This window comes from Sus scrofa, chromosome 6, assembly GCF_000003025.6.
Source record: "Sus scrofa isolate TJ Tabasco breed Duroc chromosome 6, Sscrofa11.1, whole genome shotgun sequence".
Classification (NCBI taxonomy): Eukaryota; Metazoa; Chordata; class Mammalia; order Artiodactyla; family Suidae; genus Sus; species Sus scrofa.
The window spans coordinates 167,874,342-167,886,237 of NC_010448.4; the positions used below are offsets into that span (position 1 = coordinate 167,874,342).

Below are 11,896 nucleotides of genomic sequence, written 5' to 3' on the forward strand. Positions count from 1 at the left end.
TGCCTGGCGTGATGAGTCACTTTCACATCTAGTGTTGGGAACTTTCTTTCTCCCACTTGAGAGAGTGTAAGAGTTGTCCCTTATCCTCTTTTGTTAAAGCCCAGTTGGGTCTTTAAATCATGGGATTTTGATTTGGGACCGGATGACAAGCTCCCTCACCGGACATGTGCCTTTTCATCCCTTGCAAACTGTATCTGGCCCCTGTCCACACCAGCGAAGGACTCAGTTCCCCGGTCTGCCTACAGGCCGTCTCTAAAGGGGCCCCTCGCCTCTCAGAGGTCTCTCCGTGCACACTCGGGGCGTCTTCTCTCCTCTCTCGCCTCCTGTGACCGCGTTTCCTCGGGCGGGGCTCGGGTCTTCAGGCGGCCGTGCAAGTCACTGCGTATCGCAGGCCAGGGCTCCACGCTTGCCTCTCCTCCCCGCACACTCAACACCAGTCCTCTGGGCCTTGTGTTGTTATGGCAACTCCACCCTTCTGGCCACTGCACTCCAAGCACTCCAAGCTGTAGCCAGTACCTGCGGGTCACACCTCCATGCCGTACGCGTGCTCTGCCCTCTCCTTGGTAGGCAGGCCCTGTCTTTTTCCTGCCCCACCCCTCTGTTCCCTGTATGAACAATTCATCCTTCTGGAGGCACCCACCCCTGTGAAGCCTTTACCGCCTCCTCCCCTGTGCACTTGACCATGGGGCTAGAGCCCAGACCTCGAAAAGGTACCTTCCACTGAGCATCTTTAAAATTAAATTTCAGAGTTCCTGTTGTGGCTCAGTGGTTAACGAATCTGATGAGGAACCATGAGGATGCGGGTTCGATCCCTGGCCTTGCTCCATGGGTTTAGGTTCCGGCATTGCCGTGAGTTGTGCTGTAGGTTGCAGACATGGCTTGGATCCCACATTGCTGTGGCTGTGGTGTAGGCCGGCGGCTACAGCTGATTCGACCACTAGCCTGGGAACTTCCATGTGCCATGGGTGCGACCCTAAAGGTTAAATTAAATTTAAACCTTTATGTAGGTCTTAATTTTCTACAGAATAAAGGCCCAGGTTTTTAGCAGGGCATAGAAGGCCTCCAGCATATAGGGAACACTGAAGGCTATACTGTTCTCCTCTCCCTACTCGCTCCAGAGCTGTTTTGTTTTTATCACATGCTATATGAGTCTGTTTTGATTGCAACACATTGAACTTGCTTAACAGAAAACCAACGAAACAAAAGGGACCCCAGTGGCTTTGGGTTATGCAGAGGGGGGTTGAAGGGTGACTGGCTTCAGGCCTGCTCCAGGGCGCCAGTGTGGCCCAGGCTCTCTGCGTTCCTGCGCTGCGCACGGGCCAGCGCATCTCGTGGAAGACCTGATTGCTCTGCATCACTAGGAGTCTGCATCACTAGGAGCTCGGGCTGGGGGGAGTGGAGAGAACACTGCGATTAAAGGGCAGGTAGCGAGGGCGGGCATTCCTTAAGGAAGTGAAAGAAGGTGGATGGGAAAGTGCCTGCATGCCACCAAACCTAGGGCTCCTACCGTCCCCCTGGGTGGTTCCATCTCCGCAGGCCATCCTCTGATCCCCCACCCCGTCCCTGTCCTTTCTGATAGGGCCATGTGTCAGATTGCCCGTGGGATGTGCCATCTTTCCTCAAACCCAGGATGTCCCGCCCTGCTCGTCCTCGCTGCCAAGTCCAGTCCTCTCTCTGCTCCTCCCCCTCGTCTTCCTTCTCACCCCGTTGCTCTAGGCGAAGCCGTCACTGTGTTGCACCTGCGCCTCTGAGCTGCCCGCCACCCGGTCTCCTTTCCTCAGCTTTCCTCTTGAGAGTCTCACTGTTACTGGGCGTTCTTCGTAAATAACAATGGGGATCATACCAACCCCTTGAAAATCTCCAGGGACACCCCAGGACAAACAAAACTCCTTTCTTCTTTTCAAAACACTTCATGATTTGGGGCAAACCTACTTTTTTTTTAGGGCCACACCCGCAGCATATGGGGGTTCCCAGGCTAGGGGTCTAATCGGAGCTGTAGCCACCCGCCTACACCACAGCCACAGCAACACAGGATCCAAGCCGTGTCTGCGACCTACACCACAGCTCATGGCAATGCCGGATCCTTAACCCACTGAGCGAGGCCAGGGATCAAACCTGTGACCTCAAGGGTGCTAGTCAGATTGGTTTCCGCTGCACCACATCAGGAGCTCCCTCCAACCTACTACTTAATCTTCTAGCATGTGCCCGCCTTTCATCACCATACCCTTCAGCTAAACGGAATCACTTGCAATTTCCTCCTCCCACCCTGTGCGTTCCCTCCCTCCTTGTCCTTCAGCCTGGAATATCCCTGTTGCTTCTACCTGACTCACTGTGTGACCTTGAAAAATCCCTCCACCCTTTCTGATTGCATGTTTTCCACCTGTAGGCAGCGCTGCTAGCACTGACGGTGCAGGACTGGACCACAGAGCATATGGAAAGCAGCTGGTCCCATATGCTGCTGGAGCAAAAGTACTGATTAGTGAGCCATGCTTCCTCTTTCCCCTTTGGCCCTTCTCCCACATCTGCCAGACGGTGCTAACTCTCTTCCACCTTGATAACCGCCCCTTGGTTTGCCCCTAACCAAAAGCCGCCTTTTCCTCTCTCCAGAGCTCTTCCTGCACATTCTATCAGCCCTCTCCTCTCACCTGAGTGGCTTTACTTCAGGTCGGTGCACACCCACCGAGGAGACCCACAGCCGGTGGGCATTGGCTACCTGTGGAGGAAGCAGACCTCTCAGGGCTCCAGGCAAACTCCCAAATTCCAGGTGGTGTGATGGGTGTCTGCGTGCAGTCTCTTCCTTCTGCCGGCCGGCCGGCTTGCCCAGCCCAGTGTCCTCGGCCTGGGCTCGCTGACTAAGGCCCAGGGACGTGCCGAATGACTAACTGACAAACCCTTCGCCCTCATTCTCATTCCGCTGACCTGGAGGCCTCAGCCTCCCTCTGCTGCTCCGTGCGGGCCCTGTGTAGAAAGTGCCCTTTGTCCTTTACGGGATGGGCAACCGTGCGGGCTCTGTGTAGAAAGTACCCTTTGTCCTTTACGGGATGGGCAAGGGAGAAGCCTGACACAGGCCCCAAGATCCTGCTGCCCTTTCTCCCTGGCGCTGCTGCTGTCTTTCAGCCCAGACCCTCGGTGCCCCCCACGTCTCCCGCAGCCTGTCCCCTCTGCCGCTCCCCCTGCCCTTCCTCCGCCCCCCTTACACACACGGACACACCTCCTCCCATTGCCCTGCTTCTTCGGTCCCGTTTCCCTTTAACTTTTCTGTGGGACGCCGAAGCCGCAGAGGATCGTGGGAGCAGAGTCGTTGCCGTTCACACAGATGGTTTTCAGACAAACCCTTGGAGAAGGGAATCCGTGGCTTGTCTCCTGAGGGAAGAGGGTGATGGAGAAGGGCCCATGGGGAGCAGTGAGTGAGGCGTGAGTCATAGAGCGTGGGGCCCCGCTGTCACCTCGCTTCCCGCTGGTCCGTGCAGAGGGAATTCTAGCGGCGGGACTGGGTTCTTCCCCATCCACGCGCTCGCCTGGCCTTTGTCCTTGTCAGGACTGCGAGCTGCTGGACCCTTCAGTTCCTCCAGGTTATCAGCCTTCCGCTGCGGTAGGTGGCCTTCAGTGGGCCCTCTTACCACCAGGGCCTTCCAGCCCACTTCCCTGCAGGTCCCAGATGGTCCCATTCTCTCCCAGTCCACTGACAAACCTGCCCCTCTTTTCTGTGTATTTCACCTGTGAGGTGTGCTCCTGAGCCACAGGCTAATTCCTCCATGTGTACCCCGAGCCACAGACTAATCAGTGGGTGCTAGATCTCACTGCCTTCCGTAGAGCAAACAAAACAACAACCCTGCCCCCTTCGAATCAAGTCTCTGCCCAACAAAAACAACCCTGAGAATCCGCCTGGGGTGAGAGCCGGGCATTAGTAGTTTAAAAGCTCCCCCAGGTGATTCTAGCATGGAGCCTGGGCTAAAAAAAGATAAAGAATTGGCGTTCCTGTCGTGGCTCAGTGGTTAACCAATCCGACTAGGAACCATGAGGTTGCAGGTTTGATCCCTGGCCTTGCTCAGTGGGTTAAGAATCCGGCGTTGCCGTGAGCTGTGGTGTAGGTTGCAGATGCGGCTTGGATCTCTCGTTGCTGTGGTTCTGGCGTAGGCCGGCGGCTACAGCTCTGATGAGACCCCTAGCCTAGGAACCTCCATATGCCGTGGGAGCGGCCCAAGAAAGGCAAAAAGACCAAAAAAAAAAAAAAAAAAAAAAAAGATAAATAATTAAATCCAAACTCCTCATGCCCTCTGGGCCGAAGCTGCACCCAGCTACCCAGAACGCCCCAACCTTGCCTCATCTCCTCCTCTGTGCCTTCACACACGTGCTCCCCTCTGCCTGGGACACATTTCCCCACCTTCTAGAAAGCATCGTTTAATGCTCGGCTTTGGTGTCATTTCTGTGACACCTTCAAGAACTAAGCCTTCGAGAGCCCCTCCCGTGGTGCTCTCCTAGCTCTCTGGGTTTATCTCTGTAGGAACACTCACCCCGAGCTACTGTCATTGTTAATTTCCCTGGACTGTGAGTATTTTGCGGGAACCCAGGGCCACAGAGAGGCCTTTTGGTTGGACCTGGGCAGGTGGTGTGTATCAGAGAGATACTTGGAGCTGCTTTCTCCAGCACTAGGACAAGAACAGAAGGAAATGAGTCTTTGGCCGTGTTCATTCCTGGAGCCAGTGAGACTTTATTGAGGGCCTGCTGTGCCCGTTGACCAGTATGGTCTAGGCAACCAATGGATAAAGTTCTCTCTTCCCACTGTATTTGAACTCGGGGACTGTCTCGTCTGCTTTGTCTCTAGATGGACACTTAATCCAAAACCTCTCAGTGGTGCTCTCAGAACAGTGCTCTGCATACAGTAAACATTTAGGAGCTCTTTGTGAGTGAATGCTCATGAGTCTGCCTACAAACGTGTACTCTCTTGCTTCCCCTCTGGTCCACGAACTTTGGAGATGGAGTCCTCTCCTTTAATCTTCACAAGGACCCTCGAGACGGGTGCTGCTGTTCGCGTTTATGGCAGTTCAGCAGCTTTTACATAAAGTCATTATGTACTAACTGGAAGGCTGATTGATTGATTGATTTCTATAATTCCAGTTGCTAACTGGAAGATTTAAAGCCAGGCTTTTGGAGTCAGGTGTGATCCCAAAGCCACTACAGTAAACCTGGAACAGTTTAGGCTTTCAGTAAATATTTGTGGACCCAAGGACGGTAGGAAGGCTTCTGAATTCTTACTACTCCTCCCCACTTGACTCTGGGTCCCTCGGCTTCTCTCCCCTTTCTCAACTTCTCATTCACTCTAATGTTCACCCAGCAAACATCACGGAGGTCCGTTGAGCCAGACACCGGGCCAAACGCTAGTTATGCAGAGGCGACGAGAACATAGGTCTTGCTGAGAGGAATTACACTGAAGGGAGCTTGCATGTAATTGCATTGCAGTAAGACCGCAGGAGCGAAGGGGAGGGTGAACTGTTGCCTAGAAGAGCGGCTTGTACCTCGCGTTGAGTTAGCGGACAAGGCTTCAAGGCGTGGGGATGGGGGGCGTGTGAAAGATGCTGACAGCCTTGGAGAACAGCCAAAGCATAGGATGCGGCCCAGGAGACGAGCACAGGTAGAACAGGAAGCTGAGGCCAGACCAGGGAGGCCTTAATGTGCAGTGCTAAGAAGTTTGAGCCTTTTGAATGGTTGAATTCTTTTGCCGTTGCCTTTCAAGGGGAGGTACTGATGGCGAGATCACCGCTAGTCCACTGGCTCTGGCTGCTCAACCCGAGGACTAAACTCCCACAGAGGTACATCCCCCCTTGATGAACACACTGTTGCTTCCAAACCACCACCTCTTCTGAATTCCGCACGTACGCCAACAATCCTGCAGTCAGTTTTAGGATGACTCTACACACAGCACTGCTCCAGGAGCTGCTGGAGATACGGATTTCATCTTGCCGAGTCCTCATCCCCAGTCGTTCCGTTTCGTGAGGGAGGGAGACCGCAGAAAGCCAGCCAGACAGCTAAGTGTGCAGAGAGGGTCCTGTGACCCCAGGTCTTCGGCGTCTGCTTCTCCGGTCCCAGCGGTTTCCACCTTCTCTGGTCACGCTGCTCTCTCGCCTGGTCTTCCTCCAGGACCCTCATCACATTGGTTGCCAGAGCCAAGTGATTCCGCTCGTCAGTGAACCCCATGCAGCAGCGGCATCTGCCTTGTGCCTTCGCGTGTCACGGGCACTTAACCCCTTCTTGCACGCGGTAGGTCGTCGATAAATGTGTGATGAATATTTAATAATACAGGCCTGCCTGACTGCAGCCTCCTCAACACTCTTCAGTTCCTCCTCTGCTTCCAGCATAAACCAAACCACCAAACGGGGCCTTCAAGACGGACACCGAGCCACAGCTGGCTCCCTTTCCTTCCTACCCAGCGGCCCCTTTAGAGGCAGTGATTCACTAGCTTTCCACCCCAGGCGACGTGGTATTCTCCCACCTCCAGGCCACAGCATCCTCCTCATGCCAGGCTCAGCCAAGTTTATGGGCTTCCCACACAGCTGCTCCCCGGGGCCGAGCCCTCCCTGCTGCCCCACGTTCGCTCTCTGCACCCACAGCTGCCTGCAGCCCACCCCTGCGGCCCCACCGTCTAGAGAAGGAGCTCCGGGAGCGGAGGGCTGAGCCCTGGAACGTTCTCCTGGCTCCCCACCTAGACTGGGTGGGCCGGCCGCAAACAGAGGCCGGCCGGGTCGTGCGCGTGGTTGAAGCCCCGCAGGGCTCCGAACGAAGGCATCCAGGGGCCGAACGTCGGGGAGACGCGGGGTGCGCTCGCGCGGGCCGCACCGGCGCCAGGCCGCGCGCTGCTGCCCGCGGCGGGCTGCGGGGCGCCGCGGCGGGAAGGGGTGGGGAGCCGGGGCTGGGCGGGCTTCCTGCCGGCCCCGCGGCCGCCCCGCCCCCGCCCCCGCCCCCGGCCCCGCCGGGCCGGGCGGCACGGCCCCTCCCGCCTCGGGCCGTGGCCCAATCAGCAGGCGCCCCCCGCCCCGGCCCGCCCTCTCCCCCTCTGGTGACAGAAAGTCGGCCCAGCAGATGAGGAAGTGGCAGGCAGGCCGGCCCTGGGGACTCCTCTCTGGCCCTGCTCCCTCCGAGCCCTCCGCGACTGCCCGCCTGGCCCCCGCTGGTGAGTCGAGACCTCCCAGGGCGGGCCCGCCACGTGCCCGCGCCCCTGCCCCTGCTGGCCCGCCGGGCCCTGCCCTGCCCTGCCCTGCCCAGGCTGTGGGCGAGGCTGTTCCTGGGGCGAGGGGGTGGGAGGTCCCAGCTCTCTGGGGCTGGGCCTCCCCAGCAGCCTCCCTCCCGCGCCGGGCCCCCCTTTGCTTAACTCCAGGCCTCCCTCCGCCGGCTCCTGCTCTGGCCCCTCTCCCGCCTCTCAGCCCTCCCTCCGCTTGGCGCCCGTGTGCACCCCCGCCTCCCCCTCCCTTTGCCTGTCTCCCTTTCCCTTCCATCCCTCCGAAAGGAAGGAAGGGCCAGGCTGAATCCCCCCTGGGGACACACCCAGATATGCCTCGGACTTGGGGAGAGGTCCTTCCCGGAGCCTGGAGCCACCTCTGACCTCCGGAGTGCCTGCGTGTGGGGGTGGGGGAGGTGAACTTGGGGATGGCGGCTGAGAGCCGGGGAGATAACAAGCTGGCGAACTCACATGGGTCGGGGAGGAACTGTGGTTAGAGCCCACGCCTGCAGGTAGGCCCACAAAACGTCCGACTGTGAATGAATGAATGGCCGCCACCGGGAAACGAGGGCTGTCGGTCCACATGACCAGGGCAGGTGTACGTCTGCGCACCGTGGGGGTGACGCTGGGTTCATTCACCTGCAGGTGCTGCTGTGTGAGTTTCTGTATGGGACCGCACTTATCTGTGACTCACAGATGTGCGTGAGTAGGAGCATTTGCACATGGGGACGCGAGTCCTGGGAAGGAGCATGTTGTGTTTGGGTGTGTTTGTCAGCATGAACACAGTCGGGAGCAGACCTGGGTGTCAGAAACCGTGCACGTCAAAGTCCAGGGTGGCCTCTCAGAGGAGGGCACTTGCTGCAGGCAGGAGGCGGGCTCCGGGTGGGCACATGTTTGCTATGGCCACGGGCAGCGGATTCTCGGGCCGGGCCGGGGAGAGCTATGATGGGGAGGGGCGGCGTATGGGAGGACGTGGGGCCTGACTGCGGTGGGGCAGTTGTGGGTCGGCGTGGAGGTGAGCGGGGGGCATCTGCGAGACGTGTGTGTGAGGGGGCACGTGTGAGGCCTCTGCGGCGTTGCACCTGCACAGGTGGTTCTCTGGGCAGGGGGAGCCTGGCTGATGGGAGCATCCTCCATGCTAGCTGTTCAGGGACGCCTGGTCCCTTAGGGACTGTCTCTGAGTCCCAAGCTCTCCTCGGGTCTGGGCCCAGGCTTTTGTGTCCCTGTGAGCCCTCCTCCGACATTCCTTCTGGCTCTGAGGGGGAGGGGGCCTAGCCCATCGGGACCCCTCCCTGAGGGAGGGGAGGATTCCTGAGACTTCCCCACTCCCACCCCCTCACGTGCCACTGGCCTCTCTGCCCCTCCCTGGGAGAGAAGGGCGATGGATCAATCGTACCCATTCTGAGGTAGGACAAACTGAGAATTCATGGCTAGTTGAGGAGAGGATGCTGGGCGTGGGTTTTCAGCAGTTCTCCTTGGGCCAAGGCTCGGGTTGGGGATGGAGTCTCGGGGGTGGGGGGTTCCTGGCTCAAAACCTAGAACCTTAGCTTTTCTGACTGGTCCAGCGTGGGTGCAGCATGGGTGGATGGTGGGACTCAGGCATCACATGGCTTTCTCAATCCTGGTGGGTCCTCCAGGCGCTGACCTGTGGCCTGGACCCACCCTCCACCCCATGCGCAGTTCAGCGGGGCGGGCGGGCAGAGGCGGGGCTGTGCCAGATCTAGTCAGACAGGTGGAGCCGCCAGGGCAGGAGTCTCAAAGAGCCAGGCTCCCCGAGAGGAGAGTGACAGGAGAGCGCCGGGACCAGAGGAGAGGCTGGAGGTGAGAGCCCTGCCGGGCCGAGGAGAGCCTTGGCGGGGCCGGTGCCCAGCTGGGGAGAGGAGGAAAGGCCAGCGGGGACCAGGAGCTGAGGGTCCCCGAGGAGAGAGGAGGGACCGTCTGGGAGCGGAGCATCCTGAAATGGGGCTGGAGAGGTTGAAGTGGGGGGATCCCTGGAGAGAAGGAAGCCCCAGAGCTGGAGACTGAGAGGCTTTGGCGAGGCAGGGAGAGGAGTTCCTGCTGGTGAGAGCTGAGATTCTCTGGAAGGAGACCAGAAGTGGAGCGTCCTCTTGCGGAAGAAGCGGGGCAGCAGGGGCATCAGGAAGTGAAGATCCCTGGAGAGGAGCAGAGTGAGGAGAGGAGAGGAAGGGTGGGACAGCCCTTCCCAGCAGGCAGGATGTGTGGGAAGCAGATGCCCCGCCGAAGGGCCCCTCCTAGCCCGTCCTCAGCAATTGCTTCCTCTCACTGCCCCATCCTTTCTGCAGTGAGGTGGTGCTGTTGCCCATCTGGCCCTGTCCTGTCTGTGGGTCAGGGGTGAAGCTAGGGGGCGGGGAGGAAGGCAGTCGGCCCCGTCTGACACCCATCCCTCCATACCTCGCCAGAACCCTTAGCCGGGATGGAGGCTGTGGTGAACTTGTACCAGGAGATGATGAAGCACGCAGGTGAGATGCTGGCCCCCGGCGCGGCCTCCTTCCCACCCTGAGGCCCCTGGGTCTAGAGCCGTCTCCTAATGGAGAGCCCGGACCCTTCCTTTGTGACCTGACCTCATGTCTGCACACCTGGTGTGGGGGACTCTCGGGACCCTGTGACCTTTCCTGACTCCTCTGACCCTTATTCACAGATCCTCGGATCCAGAACTACCCTCTGATGGGGTCCCCCCTGCTAATGACCTCCATCCTCCTAAGCTACGTGTACTTCGTTCTCTCACTTGGGCCTCGCCTCATGGCCAATCGGAAGCCCTTCCAGCTCCGAGGCTTCATGGTTGTCTACAACTTCTCACTGGTGGCACTTTCCCTCTACATCGTCTATGAGGTGGGCCCCTGGGATGCCTAGGCTTTAATTCTTGCTGGCAGGAGAAGGGGCGGGCCGGAGGCCGGAGCCGGAGCGTGGCCTCTCCTTTGCCGAGAGCTTCAGATGCATTGCTCTGTCTAGAGAATGGGGGGAGGGGGCGGGAAGCCTGGCAGTCTAACCCACGTCCCTTTGTAGTTCCTGATGTCAGGCTGGCTGAGTACCTACACCTGGCGCTGCGATCCAGTGGACTTTTCCAACAGCCCGGAGGCCCTGAGGGTAAGTAGGGGCCGGAGGCCAGGTCCTAAGTAGCCTAGGGATAGGAGCAGTTCGGGTATTCTGCGTGCTCTTGGGAGTCCTAAGGCTGCTCTGACTTCTTGCAGATGGTTCGAGTGGCCTGGCTCTTCCTCTTCTCCAAGTTCATTGAGCTGATGGACACAGTGAGTCGTCACATGAGATTCGAGAACTTCTCGGGGAGAAAGGCGTGAGGCACCCCTGGCTCTGAAACTCCTCTCCCACTCTTCTCTCAGGTGATCTTTATTCTCCGGAAAAAGGACGGACAGGTGACCTTCCTCCACGTCTTCCACCACTCGGTGCTCCCCTGGAGCTGGTGGTGGGGCGTCAAAATTGCCCCAGGTGAGCGGCGAAGGCCCCTGCGGGAGGGGAGGAGGGACCCGCACTGGGGACCCGAGGCCCCACTCTCCTGACCCCGTTCACTGTCCGCGTGCAGGAGGAATGGGCTCTTTCCACGCCATGATAAACTCCTCTGTGCACGTCGTCATGTACCTGTACTACGGGTTGTCCGCCCTGGGCCCTGTGGCCCAGCCCTACCTTTGGTGGAAAAAGCACATGACAGCCATCCAGCTGGTAAGCGGCCCGGGCCCGAGCCGTGACCACCCCCCGCAGCTCGCCCGGTCTGTCCGACCGACCTCGCCTGCGACCCGGCCCTCCCCCCGGCAGCCTGTCTCTCTGCCCCCGGCCTGCGGTCCTCTCGCGGTGCCCCTGACGCTGGCCTTGTCTTAGGTCCAGTTCGTGCTGGTGTCCCTGCACGTCTCCCAGTACTACTTCGTGCCGGCCTGCGACTACCAGTTCCCGGTCATCATCCACCTCATCTGGGTGTACGGCACGGTCTTCTTCGCGCTCTTCTCCAACTTCTGGTATCAGGCGTACACCAAGGGCAAGCGGCTGCCCCGCGTCCTTCCGCAGAATGGAGCTCCAGGGACCGCCAGAGTCAAGGCCAACTGAGACACACGGCCGAGCTGGACGCCCACCTAAGTGCCTCAGGACTGCACCTCAGGCAGCATCTGTCATTGTCCACCCCAGCGACACCTGTGGCCAGGACGGAGCAGGGGACAGGCATCCACTCCCCACAGCTGGTACACAGGGACCACTGCTTCCGTTCCTCCCCACGTCTCCCAGCCAGCCCCAGGGATGTGGCTCATGGCCCTCGGCCACTCCAGAGCTGGGGACCGAAAGGGCTGGACACTTCCTCCCCCCTCCCTGCCTTACACTTGGGAGAGGAGCACTCAGGGCTGGCCCCCACCAGGGCCTCGTGGCCTTTTTCCTCACACTGAAGAGGGCAGCAATAACCTGTCACTGCGGACCCAGGCTCCTTCCATGTCCGCCCCACACTGAAGCAGGAGCTTCTTGGCCAAAGGTCAGGGTGGGTGGGGGGCCTGGGCATACAGCCTGTGGAGGCTGATTACTCCCCGTGTCTTCATTAAAGTGACAGAGGAAAGCGCTGAGGCTGTGTGTGTGTGTGAGTGTGTGAATGGAGCTGGGTCAAGCCTGCCAGCCTGTCTGCAAACAGGAGGCATGTTTCCAGCTCTCTGATCACAGAGATGGGAACCTCTGGGA

At 59.1% G+C, this 11,896-nt stretch overlaps 1 protein-coding gene across 6 annotated transcripts; it reads left to right on the forward strand.

The window, feature by feature from the left end:
* Positions 7,016 to 11,784, forward strand: ELOVL1 (ELOVL fatty acid elongase 1). Of its 6 annotated transcripts, none has more exons than XM_021093271.1 (8): positions 7,016 to 7,168; positions 9,634 to 9,693; positions 9,873 to 10,063; positions 10,238 to 10,318; positions 10,423 to 10,479; positions 10,570 to 10,675; positions 10,770 to 10,906; positions 11,063 to 11,784. In XM_021093271.1, the coding sequence occupies exons 1-8, from the start codon at positions 7,078 to 7,080 to the stop codon at positions 11,282 to 11,284; spliced, it is 945 nt and encodes a 314-aa protein (XP_020948930.1). In that variant the 5' UTR covers positions 7,016 to 7,077; the 3' UTR covers positions 11,285 to 11,784.

What these genes read in the sequence shown, in the direction of transcription:
- ELOVL1 (XM_021093271.1), top strand. Translation starts at nt 7,078, where the DNA reads ATGAGGAAGTGGCAGGCAGGCCGGCCCTGGGGACTCCTCTCTGGCCCT. An exon ending in GGAGATGATGAAGCACGCAG is followed by an intron (nt 9,694 to 9,872) that starts GTGAGATGCTGG and finishes CCTTATTCACAG; the next exon opens with ATCCTCGGATCCAGAACTAC. An exon ending in TCATTGAGCTGATGGACACA is followed by an intron (nt 10,480 to 10,569) that starts GTGAGTCGTCAC and finishes CTCTTCTCTCAG; the next exon opens with GTGATCTTTATTCTCCGGAA.